The sequence below is a fragment of the Anser anser genome, assembly GCF_964211835.1.
Source record: "Anser anser genome assembly, chromosome: 4".
NCBI classification, from domain to species: Eukaryota; Metazoa; Chordata; class Aves; order Anseriformes; family Anatidae; genus Anser; species Anser anser.
The window spans coordinates 76,514,821-76,539,923 of record NC_139724.1 but is presented as its reverse complement, the minus strand read 5'-3'; the positions used below and the strand labels follow the sequence as shown (position 1 = coordinate 76,539,923).

At 42.9% G+C, this 25,103-nt stretch overlaps 1 protein-coding gene across 1 annotated transcript in view; it reads right to left on the bottom strand.

Annotated features, from left to right (window-relative positions):
- ATRN (attractin) overlaps positions 1-25,103 on the bottom strand; it is a 151,017-nt gene that overhangs the window by 93,418 nt on the left and 32,496 nt on the right. The window contains exons 3-10 of the mRNA XM_083834774.1: positions 22,634-22,747; positions 13,013-13,141; positions 10,791-10,996; positions 8,501-8,669; positions 7,094-7,184; positions 5,114-5,357; positions 3,442-3,625; positions 1,310-1,464 (exon numbers count right to left, since the gene is read on the bottom strand). Of these exons, the coding sequence (XP_083690900.1) occupies positions 1,310-1,464; positions 3,442-3,625; positions 5,114-5,357; positions 7,094-7,184; positions 8,501-8,669; positions 10,791-10,996; positions 13,013-13,141; positions 22,634-22,747 (1,292 nt within the window). The remainder of the gene's footprint in view (positions 1-1,309; positions 1,465-3,441; positions 3,626-5,113; positions 5,358-7,093; positions 7,185-8,500; positions 8,670-10,790; positions 10,997-13,012; positions 13,142-22,633; positions 22,748-25,103) is intronic.

The following is a 25,103-nucleotide window of genomic DNA, read 5'->3' as shown; positions in this document are numbered from 1 at the left end:
AGGAGCACCACAGGGTCCCCCACCCCTGCCATGCGGAGTGCAATCAATGCAAGCTCCAATTCTTGGGTTTTTTTTGGTAAGAACTATGCTAGCTGACTACAATGACTATTTCCTGTAAAAGAAACTGCCTGTTAACTACACCGAATCAAAACGAACACCACAACTGATGCATTTTTTCCAAATTAATGTCATTTGTGTTTTACATCTAATAAACAGTTCAATGAGTCGGGGAAGACAACAAGACGTATTAAGAAAAATCCATTATTATTGCTATACAACCTTAAAAAAAATTACTCTCTCTTGTGCCTGTCAAAATACCCCAATTAAAATGTTTTTCAAGTAAAAATTCAAAACAAACCTATCCAGGAGCACACAGTAGATTCTACAGGGATGTGGTGTGAAATCAAAGCAAGCAGGGGAACAACCCCTGTAGCAGACAGCAAAATGCCACAAGGATGCCCAGCCCTGCTAACCCAGGTAATCCATTCCCTGGCACATTCCTTTCACAAACCAGGAGTGCCACCCCAGCAGACAGTTTATGTGAATATTTCAGGGAATCAATCCTGAGATCCCACATTTCAAGGAATAAGAGCAGAAGGTAGAATGTGATAGGAGCACAGAACAGTGGTTTTCTCCAGCGTGAATTATCTGGATGTGCATGCACCTTCTTTCATATAATTTCATTTCTTCTCTTAATGGTTCTCTATCTCTCTCAAATAAATGCTGCCCTCTTCTGGCTCTTCAACCTCATCTAAACTTAATCCTTCAAAGTAAAACCCGCCTGTTCAGCTTTATGATTAAATAGTACTTATGGGGACATTTATGCTTATAAAGCATACACAAACTAACTGACATTACCAACAGCACAGCAAAGCAAGTGAGCCAGCCTTCAGTTAAAACAAGAGCATGCAGTGGACAAGCTGAGCTTCAGCTCTGCTTGTTATTATCCTAACAGCCTGCATTTCTCCTAACTCACAGATTAAAACCCGCTCAGAATCTCACTACAGCTTTTCGGCCGAGACATTCGAACAACGTGCGTTCTATTCGAGAACATTTTTAACGCCCAAGGTTGTGTACAAACTGTTGACCACGAAACTGCTGCTCTGTTTGCCTAGAAATCACTGCAGCAGCTCATTTGCTTGGTAATATGTACTAAGCTAAATGTGCTTCTCCTGATTACACATTCTTCTGCAGTACGCTTAGTAGCATTTGGTATGATATACCCAGCATGTAAATTAGTCTTCCTGAAGACAGCTCTTTGTGAATCTCTAAGAATTTTTTTTTTATTATTATTTTTGCAAGAACTTACCAATATCATATGCCATAAAATCTGAAGAAAAGCACTTAGCACCGTGGCTCATGGAAGTGTCGTTGTGCGTGTTTCCTCCAAACACCAGCATGGTTCCACTCATTATCACAGCAGTGTGCAAATAGCGAAAGAATCTGCTGTCTTTAAGAATTGTCCTTCAGAAATAAGAATATATGCATTAAGGAAACCGATTAGGACCTGGCAAAGTCAAATCAATCCCTAAATCCAAGCTGGGGAATGATTTGGGCACGTGGTGAAGTAACGTGGAGGTCCTATTTAATTAGTTTTCCTAATGAGATACTTAACTTTCTCACCAGACTGTTCAATTCCTCCTGTAATTTCACTCACATTCCAATCTGCTTTCTAATTTATAGGAGAAATACATCTATGAAGGCATCTCTCCAAAGCTCTGGATCCTAATCATCAATTCTTTCCCTAGGGATTATCAAGTTTTCACACTAACAGGGCTCAGTCAATTAAACCTGCTGATATGGACGCTGTCTGGGGAGACTCCAGCCCAGGCAGTATTAAATTTATAGGAACCTAAATCATTCTTTTAAATTGGGTATCATCTCTCGTTCAAAACTAACGAAACTATTTCAAGGAAATCTATGCAGCTGCCAACAGCGGAGCCCTGCAGCTTAACACCTGCAGAACTCGATGCCTCACCCGTGATTAAACCACGGCTGGCATTAATCTTATTAGCCACTGACCTCACCTTTAATCAGCGTGATTAACAGCACTGACCACAAGCGGTCACCCTTTGTAGAGTTTTCCTGCTATTCTGAGAGGATGTGACTGCAGGAAAACCCTGATGTGACCAGGTCTGTGCTGCAGGCAGCGGTGTCACGGTTCGCGGGCTGTGCCGGTGACACTTCTGCAGACCAGCAGCATCCCGAAGGCAGCAGGTACCAAAGCTGAGACTTTCACAGCAAAATAGTCAGGAAACGGGGCTGGGGACCCATTCCTAGGGCATGAGCTGCAGTATGGCAGCACACGGGGCTTTCTGAGCAGGACCACAAGTGTCAGACTGCAAAACCGGCAGTCAAAGCACTGGAGGGAAACGGGGAGAAACAAGCCTGCCAGAATAAGGATTAGGAGACTGCTTTTTTGCCCTTCCTTACCACGAAATCCTCGGAACAAAAGAAGAAGTCAGTAACACCAAAAAACCTACAGATAAAGATGACCAGACAGCAGGTGTCCTCCTGCAGGGTGACCGCTCGCCTGCTCTGCCAGTCCTCTGGAGGCTGACAAACTGAATGCAATGAAAGGAATTTGGTGCTGGAATTCTTTGGGAGAATATTGTCACACTTGTGACATTTGCTGCCTGTTCAGCCAGGTTTGCCAGGCTGAACGAGAGTATTAAATGAACTAAGAAAGGAAGTGAGGCTATTACCACGTGTACAACTGAGCAGCGAGGAAGATTTTTAGAAATTTGTCACTAGTCACTTTACTCATCAGTAAAAACTCACCAACTGTTGTTGCAGACACACAAGCTATTTTAAACTCTAAGAAAAAAAAAACAATATGGTGACTCAAAATTACACATGTTCATTCAAAAGGCCAGCCTCCTATCTGAACGGAGCCTTTAAAAAAACTTGAGAAAAAACACAGAATTGAAGAAAATGTATTTCACCTCCATAGCTCAAAGTTGTGACGTTTTGCTATAGCTCTCTAATAAAACTCACCCCTGGGCAGAAACCACTCACAGAAGATTCCAACTTAAGAAACAAATGTTTCAAACAGTTACACTGTTTGAAGAAAATGGGGTTATAATTGAAATTCTTTTGTGGTCTTAACTGCAGAATGAATTACCGCTCACTTGACTGCAGAAACTGTGCTCCTATGCAGAATCTGTACTGCTGGCAAGAAAACCCCATCAAATATTTCTCTTTCCAGCTTTAATACAACAATAGATTAAAACGGATTTCTTGGCTCGTTTACAGCCTTGATTATGTGTGATTATGTGATTCTCGAGTCATAAAAGACATAAAAATAACACATAAAGGAGCACACTATCTATCCTGAATGCAAGTAACTCTGTACTACTGCACCCTTATCAGGTAACCCACCCTCTTGCCCACAACGTAACAAAAGGAAGGGGATGGTACACAGGAACAAGAAGTACTTACCACATACGGGTATTAACTTCGTATTTGTACAAGTCATCTGCTAGCCTGTACTTGTTGGCACTGAATGCCTTGTAACCTCCGTGGATGTAAATTGATTCTGTACTCGGATCGTAAACACTGCTGTGACCATACCCTCCTTGCACCAAAGCTCCGCTTGTCTGTAAGATGCTCCACGTATTCGTGGCTGAGAAATGAAAAACGGGAGAGACAAAACACGGTTAATTTATCTCCATTAATAACTTATCAAGAAATCTGATGGTGAAACAAATTGGGTTTCCCTTGACTCAGCTCTATATGCTGTCTATCACTTGTCATCCAGAAGTATTCTCCTTCAGGTAGCAAGTTTGTTGTCAAGAATTATTGTCAGGTATTTTTAATTAGGCCAGAAACATCTCTTTACAGTGGTTTATTAGATTTTGCAGACAAGCTAAGTAAACGAAAGATAAAAATGACAGAAATAATATACTGCATTTCAGCAACATGAAAATGAAAATGACAGCATTGTGGCTTGATTTGGAATAGTACCCAAAAGCACCTTTATTTTACATATTTAAGCACTGAAGCCAAGTTACGTATGACTGTGAAGAACACTACAGTTAAAAAATAATATATGATTAACGGTCCTATTCTGTCATTCAAAAATAATATTTATTTGAAGCACTGCAGACATAATATAATGGCAACTAAAACAAAAACCACCAAAATTTCGCACCAAATCTCTGTAGCTAGTGCAGAGTGAAACCCTACACAGGCTTCCTAACTCCAGGGCAGATCCAACACAAAAAAGGCAAAGGAAGTTAACAGTCTGCAAGCTCACACACAGGAGCACCAAACAGAAAAATAAATCACTGCCCCAAACATCCTGGTTTTCTCCAGCTTTCACCCAGAAGAAAGCTCGCTCATGTGGACACCAGCGAACCAGAGTACACTCCAGCAGATCCTCTGGATCAGGATGACCGAGGGACGAGGATAACGGGTCAAAAGTGCTTACACAGCCACTACTTCTGACAATAATGAACACATTCACGTTGTAAACTTCCTGTGCTTAACTGTGATCTCTATGTATCCAGCGGAGCAAGGGATATGCCTCCAGAGAGCCATTTCAGCGCAGCTGCTTTAGGGAACAGTTCATTTCATCTGGAGAGCTTCCTATGTTTCTCCACCTCTAATACTAGAAATCTCCAGATCCTAAAATCAGAGTCTGGACTATCCCCAGAGATATGGAGTAAATGGGAGTCCAGAAAGTTATTCCCTGTTCCCCTACGCATTCAGTAATGACTGCTATGGGAGATAGGTATAACAGCTTAAGTGGATACTTGCTCTCAATTGTTACAACCATTCTTGTCATAGGATACAAAAAATAATTTTGAAAATGTTTGCTTTGCAAGAAAGAGAGGAAAACAAATTCAAATGTCCCACAGTTATCCTGCTTTGTCTCTCAATTACAGCTTTTTTTGCCTTTGGGACCTAATAAGCTGGATAAAGCTGGAGGCACGTGGCTGGTTGCTCACTATTTGACCTACACAAATGCTGGAATTTAGACTGAACATCTTATAAAAATAAATAAATGTAGAAGAACACAGGCACCTTAGGTTTGCTGTCTGAATATGGATCACTGAAATAATTTTCAAATGTTAAAACGGACACAAAAGGCAGGTAGGACGCCACTCACCCAGGTTGTATTCCTGGACGTTGCTGATATACCCATAAAGAGGGCAGTGCCCAAAGATGACGAGCATGACCACGCTGTCATCTTTCAAGGTGATGATGTGAGCCGAGTGGCCAACAACAGCATACTGCTCCTTGGCTTTCGGTGTCGCCTGAGTCCACGTCTGCCTGGGAATGTTGAACACCCACAGCTGGCTGGTCACGTTCCCTGTGGCATCTATTTTTCCACCATACATGTATATATCATCCTAAAAGAAGTTAGGTCTAAAATGAGGTGTGGCATTTAGGAAACAGCTAATACGTAAATAATGAGGTTACCATATTTTAACTTCCCCCAGCCTAGGTTTGTTTCCTTTCTCAAGGAAGGACAGCTCCCATCTCCTTCACCGGTCACATTTAATATGAAAGCAGCCACGACTGCCAGGCTTTGTACCCAAGTCCATGCTACCAGAATGCCTTCAGCACACAGAACTCACCCGAGATGACAAAATGGAGGGGAAGGAGTACATGGGGCAGGACTGACCTTCAGATGACAGACAGTGAAACTGAGGTGTCTGTATGCTACCGGTGTCTAAGCATCCACTGTAAAAACAGCGAAGCCTGGAGAATAATTCCACTGTTCAAAAGCAGGGAAGGCTTGCCTTTGGGTGAGCTGACTTGCTCTCCAGATTTCCCTGCCTGTACTGACTGCATCTGTTTTCACTGTAAGTGGAGCTCAGAGGCTCCCCAAAGGCAGCCAAAGGTAGGCACCTGATGTTGAGTGTTTTAATAATGCAAGCTGAACCCGTCCCATAGCTTGCAAATGCAAGATGCAGAAGATAGCTGGCAAGAAAGGCAGTTAAGATGGAAAATGTTGTGTCTGCACACTGAAAGCTTTGTCTCTCAATTAAATACATTGAGAAAAAATATAGGACCCTTTGGAAAGAAGGGTGACAGGATACAGGATGATTAATAAAATCCTGTCTAATTAAGAGCTAAAAATTCCATCTAGTTTTATTTGGGCGTTTCTCCAGACATCTTGGAATGACTCAAAAATCCACCAAAGTGTGTAGTGAAGCCCTGCTTTATTGCTGACAAGATGGTAACAACCTTGGAAAGGGAAATTCTCTGTTATAGTTGGCTTTCCTTGGGAAATTGCTGAGAACCCCCACCTGTCACTGACTATGAACCTACCATAGTACTAAGTGTATCAATCCCTTGAAGCTAGGAATTTCCATCTTCATTAGGTTTTTCCAGTGATCTGTTTGTGAATGGTGCTGTGTGGAGTTTTTCAAGTGTTTTTAGTTATGCTTAATATAAGCTTCCACTGTGATGAGCTAATTAACAGTTCAAAACCAAAGATCAGTAAATAATTAGCTTGCTTCCTTCTCAAACAGACCAGGAAGCCAAAGGCTTTGCCATTCTGCTCTCACGTGGCCTGCACCCACAGCAATGCAGGCAGGTGAGAAATGATGTAAGAAAAGTCAAATCCTCTTGTTTCAGATGCTGGAAGAAGAGATTCACAGGTCTGTTGCAGAGGCAGATCAGCTCCAAAAATCCCTAATTCGCCAGCTCTGCTGCTATGCTTTGGACAATAGATGCCTTGCAACAGGACCCGTGGGAGCTCGCTCATAATAAGTACATGGGCTACTCAAAAAGCAACTGGGGAACCAGAGGAACTCCAGCAAACTCCAGTCATCGGGCATGTCTTAAGAGCACAGACAGTGAGAAGGAAATAATTAACTCACTGACCTCAAACAGCCTTAAAAAACTCTGAGAAAAGAGGGAAAGGAGGAACACGCAAGCAAAAGCACTACAGAATTCCTAGGATACCAGTCCAAGGGTTCCCTGGAGTACAAGTACACAGACTGGGACATCCATGCACAAGCCTTTGAAGAAGAAAAGCTTCCTCCAAAGCATGACTGATGTGTGGAAAGGGGTTAGCGGGGTAGGGGAGAAGAAGGGAAAAAACAGCTAGGTGATGAATGTGCAGCACTGAACTTACCTTATGTATCGCCAGCGAATGACCGTATCTCATCTCTACCGAGTTCACAGTGCTGTTCAGGGGAAGCCACTCTTCAGAAATAAGATCGTACCTGTGCAATAAAAATTGAAATGATTTTCAGAGAAGTTGCTATCAAGTTGCGAAACTTAGTGCTTGCTCTTTCCAGAATTCGTTGGAAATTATTTAACAAGTGTCCCACCAAGATGTCAGCACACACAAAGTATGCATGTAGACTAAAAAAAGATCCAGTCAAGCCTGCTCTGTTACTCAACATCCACAAATTGATTTGCTTTACCCTGAGTTTTCTTCCTCATGCAGAGCCAAGAGCTAATGCATTTGCTCTTAAGCTATGACAATTTACACCGAAAGACACATTGCAAACAGTAGAAAAAGGTTACACTAAGCTCAGGTAAGTCCCAATTACTTGATAAAAAAACTGCCCGTGTTTAAAAGACATTTTTAATTATATCTTTGTCATTCAAGCGTATTTTTTTTCTGTAAACTTGAAATAAGATAAACCCTCTGCCCTGAAAATGGCCTCTGGCTTCTTAGATAAAAGAATGAACTATGTTTGCCAGGCTTAGAGCTGTGCAAGATAAAATCAGCTCTGAGAAAGCATTTAATGAAGGCACGGGGTATCTGTTGAAAAATCAGGCATGACTTTGAAAGAGTAAATTGTGGATGTAATCAGCAACTGTTCAACAATATGTATACATTTGTAGCTCCTCTTTAACTTCCACTAAGTAAATGCACAGCTTTCACACAGGTCAATGACAGTGAGGTATGCAGGTAGGCCTGGAAAAAAATCCTATATTAGCTTTTGCCTAGATATGCCAAAATTCTGTCAAGCTCCAGAGGAAGCCTGAAGCGTTTTTACGGGGGATTTCAAGGAGGATACACAATTTTTACTTGATATCTTAGTTACTGATAAATCTCCTAAACAGGTTGCGTAAATGTCATCATCCCAAAATGCCACTCCCAGTTTGGTATCCCATTCCACATCCACAGTAATCAGTATGACTTCAGCAAGGTGTCAAACACTCTGGAGACACACAGACACAATATCATGAAGGGCTAGTAACACAGAAGTAGAACTACCCTCTTTGAATACAAGGCTAGATATAATTTATAAACTAGCCTAGAAATATATAGTAAATAGTTGAATGCTGTCATAAGCAGATTAACCAAAAACTCACTGAATATTAGGAATCTTACAATTTTCTTTTCCAAAATGAGCAACTTATCAGCATTTTCCCACGTCTCAAACGTGAGTCAAAGTTTTTATTATTGCTGTTTCCCCTTGGAAATGGAGCATAGGGGAAAGCACAGCACATCAGTTAGCATTTTCTAAAAATAATTCAGAGGTCTGTGTTGTTCTTAAAGTATGTTATCTGGGTTTATACTCACGCTAAAACCTTCTGAGAGTCAGAATGATTGAAGACATAGCCTCCAACAATCCACATTTTATTGTCGTGGATTACAGCTTTGTGAGATGCTCTAGGAAGTTTTGGAAGAGAATATTCCTCCCGGGTCCAAAATGACTGGTTTGCGGGAACAGGAATTGAACAGCCAGGACCTGGGAAAAACAGTTTGAGAAGTTAAACGTTCTTGCCAAAGTCTGCATTTCAGCCAGAGGTCAGTATCCTGCACCACAGGTGATGAAGATTGTGCATGGCCAAGTACTCGATTGAAGTTCTGCTCGCCATTTCCTTGCCCACGGTAGCCATCAGGGATGGACCTGGTGTGCAAGGACCTCACGGGACAGACCTCCCAACCACAACCACATCCTTCAAGCCTAAAAAAAGGTTTCAGAATAAAAAAAAGCAGTTCCAGACCAGATGAATCCGTGTTCTAGTAAAGCAGACAAGCCTCTCTGCTCTGTACCCCTCTGATTAGGGAGGCGTTGTGCAGACCCCTTCCAGCTCCACACTACAAAGGCTTCTTCCAGTATTTATCTTCCTGCCACGGGCCCTCACTCAGAAGCCCCAGGACCACCTGTGGAAGCTTCAGGAGAGCTGCTCAGCAGCACACTGTAGAAAAACAAAGCTCATACTGTGCTGCTTGCTATCTTTCTCTTTTTGTTCCCAATGCTGCTTTTGTAAATTGTTCATTTCATGTTTTATCCATATTTTTTCTGCTCTTAAACTAACTTCACTGCCAGGCTTTCCTTCACAGCTCCCCATGCAGTGGGGCTCCTGCCCATCGGGTGGCAGGAGGAGCTACAGGAAAGGGGCAGCCAGAGAAGCCACGCAGGGCAGAAAACCCACAAGACTTTGTCCATGTTTCAGATCCCCATCAAACAAAAAAAGCAGCACAGGCCCACCACAAAATAGCTAGCCTGGATCTTCCAGCTCCCTGAGGACGAACAAAGTCTAACTGGGGCTGCATGTTGTGGCTCCTGCAGCAGAACAGGAGCAGCGGATGGCACGGCCTCAGCAAGGTGAAGAGCTGGATGGAAGCTCTCCCTTCTTCTCAGTGGCACCCATCCATACGCACGGGGCTGCGACAGAGAGCACAGGGCATGCTGAAGAGGCTCAGGTCTTTAGAAGGGAAGGGGTTTATCAGGACAGCCTTTAGGTAATCACAGAAGCGAATCACAGAGCTGCAATCTTGACTGCAAGAGGCAGCACCTGCTTCATCTTGTTGAGTACCCACCAACAATAGTCTCCAGTTCAGGAAAGCAGACTGGAATATGGCCTTGAAAAACTCCCGGTTTCTAAGGTAAGCGAACATTTCTAGATGTTAAAAACTTCGGAACAGGAAATGGGAGAAGAGCAGCTAGCACCTCATTCTGTTGTGGTCTGTTTTGGGGCTTTTGTTTGTTGTTGGTGGTTTTCATTGTTTGGCTGCTTGTTTTGTCTACGTACTAACCTGATACTCAAGTGAAAGATGAGGAAAAAGAACAGCAGGCTAGGAATCCAGCAAACGTAAATCCACCTTTCCTGTGGATTTATGCACAACCAGGCTCCAGAAAAGCATCACGAGGCTCTGCACCGCACAAGGGGATGTGGCCTTCCTGCTGATTACAAGTGTATGACCCTGAAGTATGTTGTCTGGGGCTGCTTTTGTCTGAGAAGCAGGCGTGTTAACCTCAGCACTGGTGCCTCCTCTCTAGGACTCTTGTTTTGCCAAGCGGGATTCTTTCTGCAGTGCACAACACACTGTATGCTTTTGCAGTGTGGCTGAGCAGTGGCAGAAGTTGTTGTCCGTGCTGTAACTGGTTGTATTTCACAGGAGACTAATTCTAGTGCATCACTCTAGCTTTGCAAAGAAAATATGTATGTTTGGCCCAAACTGTTGCTAAGACTGATGTGGCTGACAAGCACACCTGGACCTGAGAATAAAGTACTGTATGTATTCAAACGGGTTAACTACTGCCATCATATCATGCTCAACTTAGCTTTAGGTACACAGGAACAAGGTTTGAAGGTTGTGTCTTGTGGTTTTTTTTTTGTTTTAGTTTTTATCTGATGCTGGCATACAACAGGTTGGTGCTGCTTTGTACAGTCAGTAGCAGAGTTGCTTTAATAAAAATTTGTTCCCAATGATGATATGAAAACTGGATGAAAGTTTGACTCCGTTCCTAGTTTAAGTACTAATACTTGTCAGGCAAAACAGTCTCAAATGCTTCCAAGAACCACATACAGAAAAGGCATCCTTTTAACAAGAGCTTCTCCATATTAATCAAGAGACTTACCTTGCCAGCCTGCAGAGCACGAACATGTCTTTGTATCATTGAAGTTGCAATACCCTCTCTCAGGTGCCCCACAGTCATCTGCGCAGTAGGGAATATCACAAGCTTCTCCTTTCCAGTATTTGGCACATTCACATTCAAGAGCGTTGGTGCTGTTATTCAGCTTGCACTCTCCTCGGCCAGAGCAATTATTGGGACACATATTGAAACTGCAAACATCAGAGAAAGAAGGCTCGTCAGTAATGAAACAGGCTCCCAAGCCGCATCTCCTATTAACGAACAACAAGAGTGATGCTGAGAAGTTAATACAGCAGTTCAGCTGTTTGTTAGTATACCAACCAACAAGAACAGCTCATCTAGAATCTGATGTGATGGACCTGCATGCATTAGTTCTGTACCTATCATCTACAGAGCGCCCTCACTTAATGAGTTAAACATACAACGGCTCTGAAAAATTATCAATAAAATTTTTAGCCATTTATAATGCAAACGAATCGTCTCAAAATCCCCAACATTAAGTGAAAAATTTAATCAGTGCACGAGGCTTTTGTGATGTCTGTGCAATTTGTACTTAAACTACTCGAAATCGCATGCTATTCTGGGATCTGCTCACCAAACAAACACTTGAGATGAATCCCAAGCCAAGGATAGGTCTCTTTTGAATCATTTCTGATTTTATAACATTTGCAACATGAGGCAAAACTAGACGCATCCTTGTTGAAGATGTAAATTCTGAGACCCTATTCTTTTCCAAACTCTTTTTTTTCCCTCCAGTCTATTAACCAGCATAATTCAAAGGCTGAGATTACAAGCCAGTATTCCCACTGTCATGCGACAGGTGGAGTCACAGGCTCCAAGACCACGATTTCACAGGTGTTTCTCAACTAGCTATCTCCAGTAGTAACTACATAAAGACTGTTAAACTGAAAAAAAAAATAAAGACATCCTTTTATCTCCTCTCCTCAAAAAAATGAGGAAACCTATTGACCAGAACACGCAGAAGAAAAAGAAACACACAGAACTGTACTTGAAGATTGTTTGAAATGATCAAAAAAAAGATGAGTTAGAGGAAAGAGATGAATTAAAGCGACATTAAAACACAACAGAGGAACTTGAAAGGGCAGGTTATTCTTGATTTTCTCAACTGTATCGCAACAGTGCAATACTAACAGCTGGCTGTAGATGGTGTCATGGTTTATGGTATCAACCATCCTTTCAAAATGCCACTGCTTCAGCTGCTGTGTTTCAAGCAACTTTGCAAAAGCTCCTCATCTTCTGGATGCCCCACATTTTTCAAACAATCGACTATGTAATTTAAGGGATTAAAAAGGAGAAAAGCACCAAGACTGGTTTCAAAACTAAGCACATCATTTTAAGGAAACCTTTAAATTCTGCAAAGTCAGTTGTGATCAAGGACTTTGCAGCTGATTTTCCTGAAGACAGAGGTGAAACTTCTTCCAGTTTCACCCAATTAAAATCTCCTACTGCAGCACATACATAATTTGTATCTGTATGAGCATAAAATTCAAAGCCAACAATCCCCACCAGAATCACGAATTTCCATCTTTGCCTGTATTTCCTCACTGAGATCATTTACTCAAAAACTTAAGCTTTTTAAAAGCAGTCAATTTACACTAAAATTATTTACAAAAATAAGTGGACAGAATGTATGTCAGTGAACAGAAAACACTCACCTGTAATATTTCAAATACAAAACAAAAAACCACCCCACCACCACTCCAGAATAAGAAGCCAGACTAAGCGATTCAATCCAAGGACTGAATAAAAAGGAGCATCCCAAAGAAAACTGCTTGAGGATCCTCAGCAACAGATACAGTCCAGTGTCCCAAGTGAAACACGTACAATTATGCAAAAGCTTTTTTGTGCAGAGGTATCTCTGCAGAATGCATAAAGGCACACAATCTGTCAGTTCTGACTCAGTAAGATCACATAAATCTAATAACATCAAATAAATAACGTAATGTCTTTCTGAGCAAGCATTTGCTCATGCTTACAGTTGACAACTGAAGTTAATGTTGAGCACATTACCGTCATTAGCCACTGTAAGAGTACAGTTGACAATCTAAATTCAAGTATCTACTCATAATTACACACTTCAATGGCAATTGCTTATTTCAAGACAGGACTGAGGAAAGAGGAAACCTTTTGCTCAACCTGCACCGTTTATGTAATCTCCAAAATCACTCTGGAGTGGTACTACTTACTTATACGTGATGTTAAAGCCAGTCAAATTATAGGCAGCATCACTGAAGAAATGCAGAAGAGCATATCCAGAAGTAGCTACAACTTCGGGTACTGTTTCATTGCTATCTTTCTCAGGAACAATAAGACCGCTGAAAAAGAAAAAAAAAATGGAATTTAAATAAAAGGGAGCAAGGCAACAATAGTAAACACAGTATGCACATGAAATAATTGAAAGTGAAGGTATTGATTTGCATCTATTTGAAGTATAACGAATTTGCGTATATTAATCCTCATTTTTGCAGAGCAGTGTTATCAGACGGGTTTTCTTCAGCAGAACTTCTCGAATATTCAAAAGAAAAATGTCTCACCTTTGTGAGTATTCATACTCAAAACTGCCACAAACTCAAAGGCCTAAGAACTCACAAGGCCCTGTCAGAAAGATAAAACCACATCCCACAGGGACCTGTTTATGAAGCCCCCCTACACGTTATCTGCAAAACAGTGGCCGCGTTACTGACTAAAGAGTCCTGACAAACCTAAGGATGCTGAAAACAGCATTACCACTGCCCTGGGTGTGCGCGATTTTGGTCCAAAAGAAGGAATGATTGAAGAAAGGAATGCAAATAGAAAGCCTTGAAGTAACCAACTTGGCTCTTCTGAAAGATAAATGTACATTAAATGCTCTTAGCCTGAGTAACCCTGAGGCTGTCTGGAATCACAGTTTTCCTATTCTTACAAAAACCTAATTCCCCTCGTATTATTCTCCCACAATTTAAACAGGTCCCGTTCCCGAAACAAGGTGACACGCTTCAAGACAGAAATTAACGTGTCACAAAAGCATAAAAGCTGCTGCAGCAGGCAAAATTACAGGTCTGTCGAACCCAGTATCTTCCTCTGACCGTGACGAAGGAAGAAAATGCTTGGGAAAGACTGCAACAAATGAAGCAAGTACGGAGCATCCTGGCCATGTAGTTATCCAGCTTCCACAAACCCACAGCTCAGGGGCTTTCTGACCCAGAGAATGCACCCACGCCAGCACGTTTAAATAAACCATTCATCTACGCTTGGAATTGCTTTCTCAACCATTAATACCCTTTTCACCTGGAACATCTGCAGCAGGGAGGTCAACAATTCAGCTCTGCAATGGGAGAGAAAGGACTTCCTATGCTTGCTTTACATCTGCTGCCTGAACACCCACCAGTGCCCCTTGGGCTCTTCCACTATGAGAAAAAATAAAATCACCCTTTCCTCACCGTCTTCTTGCCACCCACTATTTTTAAAAGCGCTGTCCGACTCGTCACATCCACGTTTGTTGGCTTTTCAAACCTGAAGGGCTGTCACTCTCCGTATTCCCACCTCGTTCATTGCTTCACAGCACCCATCTCCTCCAGTTGCCTGCCAGGCTGTGCTGCTCCTCCAGCTTCTTACGGGGCGGTGGGCAGCGGCGAGGACAGGGGACAAGACTATTTACCTCGGGTGCCAAGTGACAGGACACAAGGAAATGGTCTCGAAGTGTGCCAGGAAGGTTTAGATGGGATAGCGGGAAGAATTTCTTCACGGAGAAAATGATCAAGCGCTGCCCAGGGAAGTGGCGGGGTCCCCATCCCCAGAGGCATTCAAGAGACGTGTGGACATGGCACTGAGGGACATGGATTAGTGATGGGACTCCACAGGTCAGGCTGATGGTTGGCACGGGGGATCCTGAAGCTCCTTTCCAGCCTAGAGGATTCAATGAATCTACTCGAGAATGGGCACAGTACAGAGGGATACAACGGTTTGCCAAAATACTTGAATAAACTGAAAAGGGGAATAAATGTCTCTTGAAAAAAAATGAACTACCAGCTATTTACCTATTGCACAAGACAGTTAGTATCTGAAAGGCAATGTTTACCCTGCTTTTGACGGAAGCCTGACAACAAGAAAACAAAGAAGCCAGTTCCTCCCTCATACAAAAGCCATGAGAACAGCCACAAATCTGAAGTCTATTGAATTCCTTTAAGCCTTTATCTAAGCAAAGCCCATTGTCTACCACCACCTATTAATAGTCAGCTCTTATTTTTCTGACACAGAACCCTCTTCCCCACCAGCCCCAGTCCTGTTTCCAACAAAAGGCCAAGCCGAAGCCTTAAAAGCAGAGCCCCAAAGGCTGGGCGCAGACCGAAGGCAGCCCCGGCTGGCCGGGCTGCAGGCAGGCAGCACATGCGGCGGCGAGGAAAAGCAGAATTTTTCTCATTAAAAGATCTTAGTTATCCTCTTTTTGGACCTGTTTAGAAGAGAGAGCTTCCTAGGATGGGGTAAATGCATCTCTACACTTGCGGAAGATGCTCAGAGATACCAGCAGCAACCCACTACTACCCGTAAAGCGCTTTTTGCAGCCCGAATTTTTCTGTCCTCATGACACAATGGTGTGCTTGGAGAAAAAGAGACACAGCATGATCCTCACCAGGAGGCTCTTGCTCTACAAACGGGGTGCTTGCACCACGAACGACAGATGAACGTTACCTATGAGAGGGTAAATATACAAGCTGTCCAACGACCCTTCGTGCACGACTCGCAGACTGCTGACAAGAAGGCATGCTTCATTTTACCAACAGGCCATAAAAACACAGGAACCTCACCTCGTGTTTTGGCCGAACAGCTCCAGCACACTTGCAGATATGTAGCTCAATAAATATTTCCTTGTGTGAAGGCCAATTATTTTTTCCCTTTCAGATCTCAAGGATACGGGATTAAAAGGCAAAATACACTGCCTTTTTTTCTCTGTGCGTAAGAGGTGCCTGTTTTGTTCTGAAATTTGAGACTTCTGATCTGAAGATGATCTCTCCCCAAAGACCATCTCCCGAAACATCAAAGATCAAAAAGCCTAATAAACTTCTCTTTGCTATTTGGTTCATATATAGTTTTCCTTTGTAATGCAAACTGTAGGGCAGTACGCCTCCACCGCTGGAAAACAGACATCTGAGTGTAAGTCAGGGTAAGGCAAACTACAGCTCGGGGACCAAAGGAGAAAATTCCTTTGTTCTGTTTTATTCTTCTTTGGTCTTATTCTTGCAGCACGTATCACTGATATTACCCGGCAATTCGGCTGGACGGCCTGCAGCAGGGAGAAAAACGGCAGCAAACACAAGCCAAAGGACAGAACGAACACCAGTAATGAAAAGAGACAAAATCCCCCCAAATAACCGTCCCTAATAAAATGACCAACACAGGCCTAGTGTTCGTTTTCTCTTAGAAATCTCTGTTTTGGGATTTGCTTGGGCAGAAGGCAGGTACCTCCACAGGGTTAGCCCTCCCTCTTCCTTACCATATTTTTCTGCTTTCCTGAGGACAAACAGCGTGAGGGACCTTCCCTGGGTGCCAGTGACATTTACTGAGACACAGACGTGGCCAGACTTGGATAAGGAAAGCAATTTTAGCGTCACAGGGAGTTTTATAGTAGCTATTGAGTAGTGGAGAAAGATTCCTAACAAACACAATGACTTGTGCGACTCCCATGTGAACACCCAAAGGGGATGATATCCTACCTGTACAAGTTTAAAAGGTCCTAACGAAATTCAAGTGCTAGATTAAAGTAATTTCGTTCAGAGAAAGCCATGAACAGAGCACAACAATAATTATCAGGTACTCAAACACAAAGGTCGAACGTTGAAAAGTGTGAATAAATCTGAATAAATCAGTGTGCAGAGCACCATTTTGAATAAACCAGCGCACCGAGTTTTGACATGATCTGCCACAGAAAGTCCTGTAGGCAGACTCTGAATGATAACGGCTTACAGAAAACTTCCTCTAAACGACAATCCAGAATCTCTCAGAGGCTGGCCAAGATTAGCCTATTGCACAATGCACCATTCCTCTCTCGTTTTAAAAGCTTTCCCACCATTTCACAATCATCACTACTCCAAAGCAAACAAATACTCCTACTCAGCTAAATTGCCCAATGACCCTGCTTCTGAGAAGTTGAAAAGCAAGCCCGTTTTGCCCTGAAATACTCCTATTTTGTGCGCTGGACTTGTAGAGCCAGTAGCAGAGTCAAAACAACCACTTGGACACCCAACTCTACTACCGCCTGCACCGCGCCTTGCTCTCTTCCCACTGCACCATGTAGCAATGGGAATTAGTTAAAACAAACGACATCTCCTCTATTACTTCTCCTTCATTTGCTATGCAAGCATCACAAGGAACGCGTGTTCATCCTTTTCTCTTGAGACACAACCTGCCAGCACAGCAGAGATGAAAAGCGTAAGGAGCTCTGCGCCTGCCTCGACAGAAACCAGTCGAAAAGATGGAGCCGTGAAAGGAGAGGGTGGAAAAGCAGAATCCAGATCAAAGAAACAAAAGGATAATGGTGACACCAAAACATTGGTAGTATATTGGCTTCTCCATCTACTGACACGCAGAGCAAAATCATTCTTTTTCTCTTTAGTGGTAAGTACCGGGACTCATCTGGGTACAAGCGCGCAAAACCACACCTTATTACAAAAGGCTCCGTGCATGTCAGCCATGCTCACAAGAGCGAAAACAACAATAAACAAACCCAAAATAGAAGTTACAAAAGATGAAAAACAAATCAATGCCAAAAAAAAAGCGGGGGAGGGATAAGGAAGCATCTCAAATTTCTTGTCGTAAAGGAAAAGCTAGAGTTCTTGTGCAACAAGATGACTCCCAAAAACGGACTTTTTTTTAGGAAACGATGCAATTACAGTAATACAAAAAAATCCAACTCATTACTGAGATCTGGCAACACCCTAGAGTTATTTTTTTTTCTTGAAACCATCTTCCCCTGTTGCAATAAGCGCAGAAGCTGCAGCACCAGCACAGGGCATGCCCTGCTCACAGGGCCCACCAGAGCAATAGGGCTTGCCCTAAAAAATTCAGTTCCTAGGTGATGCTTTTCATCCCCAAGACAGCAGAACAAGTTGTAAACGTATTAAAGTTTGTCTCAGGAGCCAGTCAATAAGTTTTCGTGATGATGCCACATGGTGAGTGTGACTGTAAAAGCCAAATTTCAAGAGAACATGAACTGAAAAGCCTCAAAAGCAACTTTTTTTGCCATGTCGTGAAGAAGTATTTTTAAAGTAAAAAAAATTATTTTAATATCTAACTACGGTCTTTCTCTCCAGGACATTGGCCATGGTGCTAATGCCTTTCCCTTTAAAGAAAAAAAATAGAAAAAGTCTGTTATCTTTTAATGCCTGTGAAGCTCAGTACGGAATATTTCAATTAATGGAGAAAAAAAAAACACTATCTATCACTGTTTAAGAGAAAACAAACAAGAAACAGGATGAAGAAACTTTCTGTTCTAAACTCTTCACATATCTCAGTTTAACTTACTGGATTTATCTTCTCAAACCCCTGAAAGAGAAACTCTTTGTCCACCTTGTCAAACTGATTTGATGTTTTCTGAGGGGATTACAGGTTTAGTGAACAGAAGCAGTTCTGATACAGCGCATTTACATTTCTCTAAGAACTCTGACTTCCCACCACAAAGACAGTTTGATTGATCAATTCTCACACGTTCAAAGCATCAGCTGGCTCACCGGCGAGCTCACAGAGTCGATGTAAACAGGGGAACATCATCTGTAGGTAAATTTCTAGCAAAATCCCAAATACATTTCCTCTTCAACTTGTATCAGGTTTTTTTTCAGTGTATCTACTGAAAGGTGTTGTGGATCCTAAGAAGGCAAATAGAGCAGAATACTAGATACTTGGAGGACACACTGCTGGGGCATAAACCATCAAAATGTTCCCTGGGGTGCACCAAAAACGGCATTGCTAAATGGTGAAGGGAAGGGATCGTCCTGCTCCGCTCTGCGCTGGTGCGGCCTCGCCTCGAGCACTGCATGCAGTTTGGGCACCACAACGTAAGAAGGACACGAAGCTGTTAGAGAGCGTCCAAAGGAGGGCAACAAAGATGGTGAAGGGTCTGGAGGAGAAGATGTGTGAGGAGCGGCTGAGGTCACTTGGTTTGTTCAGCCTGAAGGAGATTTTGAAGCCGAGAGAACAACAAAATGCCAGCATTAACCAGTCCCTTTGTCACACAGAGCAAGGACACCCACACTCCATTCTCTGCCTATCCATGCAGTCCACAAGTGCTGCTTCTTCCTAAGTTGCTTAGGCCTCTAGATACTCCCTAACACGAATAATACCAACTCGAAGTGTTTTACACCTTTCTCAGTATCGCTAATCCTCTTTAACAACCCCCCCGCCACGATGAGGTGATCATTTGCTCTAAGCAACGTAACCAAGCTGACCTCAAGGTGTAAGCAGGGCTTGCAGCTTGGTTCAGGACGGGCCCTGAGGATAAAGCAGAAGAAAAGCACGAGTATTTACGTGTGCCTGTGGCAAAGAAATCGGGGTTTGAGGGAATAGAAGGAAAGCACGCTGCAACAGGAACGGGAGAATGAGGGAGGGCAGAGGAGATGCGACGTGCTTACACAGGGAAGGACAAGAGGTTCAGAACAAGAAGTTTCTGTCTAACTTGGTGAGGGAAGTGGAGCCAAGAGCTCTCATGAGACCACGCTGATTCCAGTTGGAGGATCCCAGTAGAGAACACGGACTGGAGCAAGTCCAGATGATGGCCGCTGAGATGGCCAGGGGCCAAGTACACAACCTGTGAGGAGAGGCAGGAGGAGCGAGGCTCGCTTGGCCTAAGACCAGGAGGCTGAAGATGGGGTGAAGCCACCTAAGGGGAGATGAGCAGAGGAGGCAGCACCAGACGAGGTTCACAGCAAAAGGACATGAGGCAACCGACAAGTTGCACAGGAAATTCTGATTAGAGATTAGGAAAAGACTGGTTTTTCCCATGAGGGTAGCCACTGGAGCACGGGCCCAGAGAAGGGACCTCCATCCCTAAGAGCTGCCCACAACTTCACTGGACAAGGACTGGAGCAAGGGCCTGCTCCAGCTCCTCAGCCAGCCTTGCTTTGGGTTGGGGACCAGATCAGAGACTTCCAAGAGGCGCCTCCAACCCAAATCATCCCATGTTCTGTGCCCAGTCTCAAATCCGGGCTAAGTGCCACATTCACAGCAATTAGCCAGAGGAAGATGAGCTGCTCCCATTCTCCTGAGGGCTCTCGTGCCAGCACGGCAGAGCAGCCACCTCAGCAAGCGACCATGGGGTGGCCGCTGCCACCTGCCGCCACGACCTGCCATGTGGTGCCGAGCGGCCTGGGGGGGGCTTCGGAGCCGCCTCACCAAGCGCGGAGCCACGGCCAAAGGTCTTGCAAAAGAACATCGTTTTTTGAGGAGGAAAAACACCCGGCACCGACCAGCACAAACCGAAGACGTGTCCAAGAACAGCTCCAGTAAATGTTTAACACGGAGTTAAAAACGATGACGAAGTTCACAATGAGTGTATTTTATCCTCTTCGGATCTCTTTGCTCTGTGCAAATGAGCACACTGGATTTTTATTACCTCCGCGTTCCTTCACTGCATTTTTGAAGTAACATATTTATATAGTCTCCTGTTGCCTATGACCACAAATATAAACGAGCAAAAATATTTTTAACTCTGCTTAATAGAAGAAAAGATGAATGTATAGGACTGGATCACCCTGGGACACGGACTACAAGGAATTTAGTGAACCGTTTATGCAGATTCTCAGACTATGTAAACATTTGCATTAGACAAATTTCTCTTTTGCAGTTAAAACTGATAAAATTAATTTAACATTTTCTGTAGTCTGATGCTGAGGACCTCCAGGCTAAATACCGTATTTTAACAAACTTATGTAAAAATCGGAAGGTCAAGAAAACAAGGGAAGAGCAGTGAAGGAAGTGAGGGCTCAGGCAACTGTTGTAAAAAGCCAGGGAGGTAAAAAGGCTGAGCTCTGGAGAGGCCCGGGAGGAATTTACAGTGTTTATCAACAAACTCAGAAAGTTTACAGTGCCCAAAGGTACAAAGCTCAATCTTGCAAATCCTCCGGCATGATGCAAAAGATAGTGACAAGTGAAAGATGGCTCTGGTTAATATTAAAATTTAACGTCAGAGAAGAAAGAGAGAAAATATGAACATTTCTCTCGAGAAACTCTAGGGCATTTATTTTTGTATCAAATAAAGGTATTTTTCAACAGATGCCTTTTTCGCACTTCAACAAAATTAGAAGCATCTGCTATTTCCTGAACTTGGTTTACTGAACAACACAGCGCAGTGCTAATGAAGATGAAACTCAAATGCCATCTAAAGAAGCAATTAAAAAAATAATTGATTTTTTTTCCTACCTCAAAAATGTTATTGTATTAAGCTCACGCTTGCTTGTCCTCAGGCACCGACTTCCTAGTGATTTACAGATGATTTTAAAGTCTGAACCATCGTTGTTAATGCTGTGAACTATTTATAACCTCGATTTTAAAAGCCTCTTAATTTTTGGAAAATACACAAGAAACTGCAGGCACAAATCATGATCATTTCACCTTTTCAATGGAGTATTAAAAATTACCTCGATTAGAGCAAAATGACTATGAGTCAAGATGACATCTTTCCCCTTTATGCATATCAATTCAGCCCGTGATACCAGGAAAGTACTTCCAGGTTTTTGAGAAAAGAGAAGGTTTCTTCTTCTTCAAATGGGGTGAGACTATCCTAACAATTCATTTTGACATTAGAGTTTGGAGGTTTATAGGAAGCATTCTTTCACTACAAAACCATATCAAATCTGTATGTTCAGTTTAAGACCAGAAAAACAAACATACAAACAAACAAACAAAAAGACTATTTATATTTTTTGTTCCAATTTTGCTCCTGTGCTGATCTTCTCTCACAGAGATTAAGAGGACTTGAAAATAAACATGTAGCATTTTTGGAAATTCATTTCAAAAAGAAAAGAAACACAGCAGAAGGTTAATTCTGGAGATAGTCGATGAGCCACTTGGAACAAAAAGAGTCCAAAGGGAACCATTAGTTTTTCCACTCACAGCTTGGGATTATTTTTCTAATTTCAGCTAGAAGAATAGAAAACATAAGGTGGTGCCTGTCACTGAAAGACTGAAGCACATAAACGCACAAGTTATATTTAGATCTCTTCGTGAAATGTCGACTGTTAACCAGAATCGACAAATTAGTCTCTCACCACAGACAGATGAGCCAAATACCAGTCATCCATCAGAAGAACGGGTATTTTTGCACGTTTTTACAAGGTTATCTGACCCATCACTGTTGTTTCTGAACATGCTCCAAAGGGTTTAAAAGTTTTGAATGTAGGGTACGTAAGGCTACACACAATTCTTTAAGAACTATATGGCTGCGACGTTGATTACTTAGCTCCCACATACTACAAGACAAATCTATATCATAGTCAAGCTTGATAAATGAGTCAGTTTTCTACTTCAGGAAGAGCCTGTATACCAAATTAGCTCAAGTTCAACAAGACGACAATAAATGTGTCTAAAATGATTTGGGAATGAAAAAAGTAATACAGTGAACAGATCACGTTACGACACTGTAGCATGTAAAAGCAAAAACAACTCCGTAATTGTTTATGCTGCTGCTGACTGCACAAAAGGACACTGTATGTGCTGTATTGGCAGTATTATATATTTAGGTTACTGGAACATGTTTATACTGCTAAAAGCCACATTCAATTCAGGCTCCACGTTAAAGAAATATCATTGCGTACAGTTAGCTTCTTACCAAATGAACTTACCTAAAAGCTGCCAGTAAAGGAGCATAAATTGAGTCTCCATCATACACATACAAGTGGTCCCAACTGCACTCTGTGGCAAAGTGATTGAATCGAAGCCTGAGGATTGTGTTTGGCCTGCAAAAAAATGATAATAAATTAACAAATTTTAATTAGCCACTCAACGCACATGGCAAAATCCCTCCAAACCCCTTTGGTGTGAAGCTCCCCTCTAAACAAGACTAAAACTGAGTTGCTTAGTGTAAATACAGATGCATCAAACATGCTGTGGCTTTCATTTTTGGTGTGCGTGCTCCCCTGGTATGAAGGAACAGATTCTTTATGATCAGAAAAACAACTGTGTCCTTAAATATTCCCCCACCACCAACAGCAGAAATTGAAGAGCATGCACAACCAGCCCGCTGTTCTTTACCAGTACTGACTCCCCTAATGATAGGGCATTGCATGGGGAAGCAAGGAAAATCTAACTGCACAACACATGTAAAGAATCACAGCCACCATCAGGGAATTAACAAGCCCTCTTTTGCTTGTTCAAGGGATTTTGTGCAGATTGACATGATTATGATGGCCTCAGACTATTTACTTGCCTGGAAGCTGGCAGAAATCCTTCTTCTACTACTTTATCACCCTATTACTTCTGCAGTAAGGCATGATGGCCCTCTTAAAAGAAGCCCATCCAAACTGGAGATCAGAAATATGTTACAGTGGATGCTGACTAAAGACGTTCTCAGTCTCGGTCAAGAAAATGCGAGGAGGCTTGTCTTCTACAGGACAGGAGGCCCTGGGGCTTTATTTTTTGCCAAAAGGGAGGTCTTGGGTAATTACTTGGGCTGCTGACATGCACCAGCCACTGCCCCTCACCCTTTACAAATGCTTGACAGGTTCCTCGGTTCTCTTCTGGAGAACCATCACAAACAACATCGGGACCAGCTGAGAACGAACAAGCTGGAAGTCCCAAAATGCGACCTGTTGAATAGCCCAGAGCACTCCGATGGTAACACCTCCAGACAAGAAGCGTCTGCTCTGCTGTCAAGAGAAGGCCATCACGAAGCCTGATCTTCCGAGACGTATCAGCAGGAAAGATGTCTTGCTCACTTGATGGGGAGATGGAAGCAGCAGTTCAGGTACCAAAACTGGTCAGCATTTCTTTTATTCCACACCCAGAAGATGCCCCAAAAGCCATAACCACGTAATGAACTACAGATACCACTAGTTTCATGGCTCATACACAAAGATCCATCTAAAGATAATCCCTCTAGATCCGCAGCAGGTATCTAATTTAGCGCTCAGCTCAAGGAGAGTGAAAACACCACCAGCTTTGTGCTTGGACCCTGAGATAAAAAGGAAGCGAATCTATAGCTGTGCTTCTTTCTCCTACCCACGGTGGTGGCTGTTGAAAGGATTGATGCAGGTGATTAGGATTTCTTCAACAGAACTGCCCTTGGGTTCAGATGAAATCGTCGTTCGTCCTAATCAAATAAATTAATAAAATGCCAGCCTGCCATAGAGTCCTTCCTTCTCACAGAAGGGGAATTCTTTAGGGAGTTATTCTGCCAAAGAATAATTTCTGGTAGGCATGCTGATCTTCTCCAGGCCTTTGGAAAAAGAGCGGCAGGTGTAAATCAAGGATAATGTCTTGCTTAAAGAAAAGGTACAAAGAGTACTTCATTATTTTAAAACAGAGCAGACTATGAAATCGTAGGGGGTTTGCTTCTATTTTAATGGTCTGACAGCTGCAGAGCAGAAAGGAATCCTTAATCAATAAAAGCTTTAGACCAAGAGCAAAAAGAAAGAACATCCATGCCACAGCTATCTACTCATTAACAGACAGCGCTCGTTTGCAGAACTGCAAGGCACGGGGCTACAGGCTCTGCCTCAGACAGGATCCTTGGGCTGGCTGGATCTCATCTGCCTTGTCTCGTGCTTCTGGGGAATAAAGGACAGCACTGGCACGAGGACACAGCACACGCACCAGCCGAGAGTCAGGTAAGGTATGAAAAGGAAATATTTACAGTAAGGAGTACGTGGCGTTTTACATCTGAATTTATCTTCAGTTGCACACTTCGGTTGTACCTTCACGTGCTAACCTCAAAAGCCCTCTACGTACCAGTGTGCTAGCACCGAGCTGAAGGCACTTAGCAGAATTTAACAGCTTCGCAGGAGCTGTTTTCCAAGCCCCGATCTCTCTGGGAATTTCACGTTTGGCAGAGGGCTTCGACTATTTTCATGAGGGTGCATATTTCAGCTGGCTTAAACAGCGTGATCACCTCCTTTCTGTTTAGCACCGTACTCCGACAGCAGGGTACAAACAATCAGAAGCAGGAAAAGGACATCTGCTTGAATGCCTGGCTACGAAAGGAGGAGGAACAATTCTGCACACCTCTTTACAGCACCTAAGATCTCACTTCAAGCCTCGCAAAGTGACAAATCTCTAAGAAGCCTCTCCGAACTAGCAAACAAAGGCTGAAGGAGC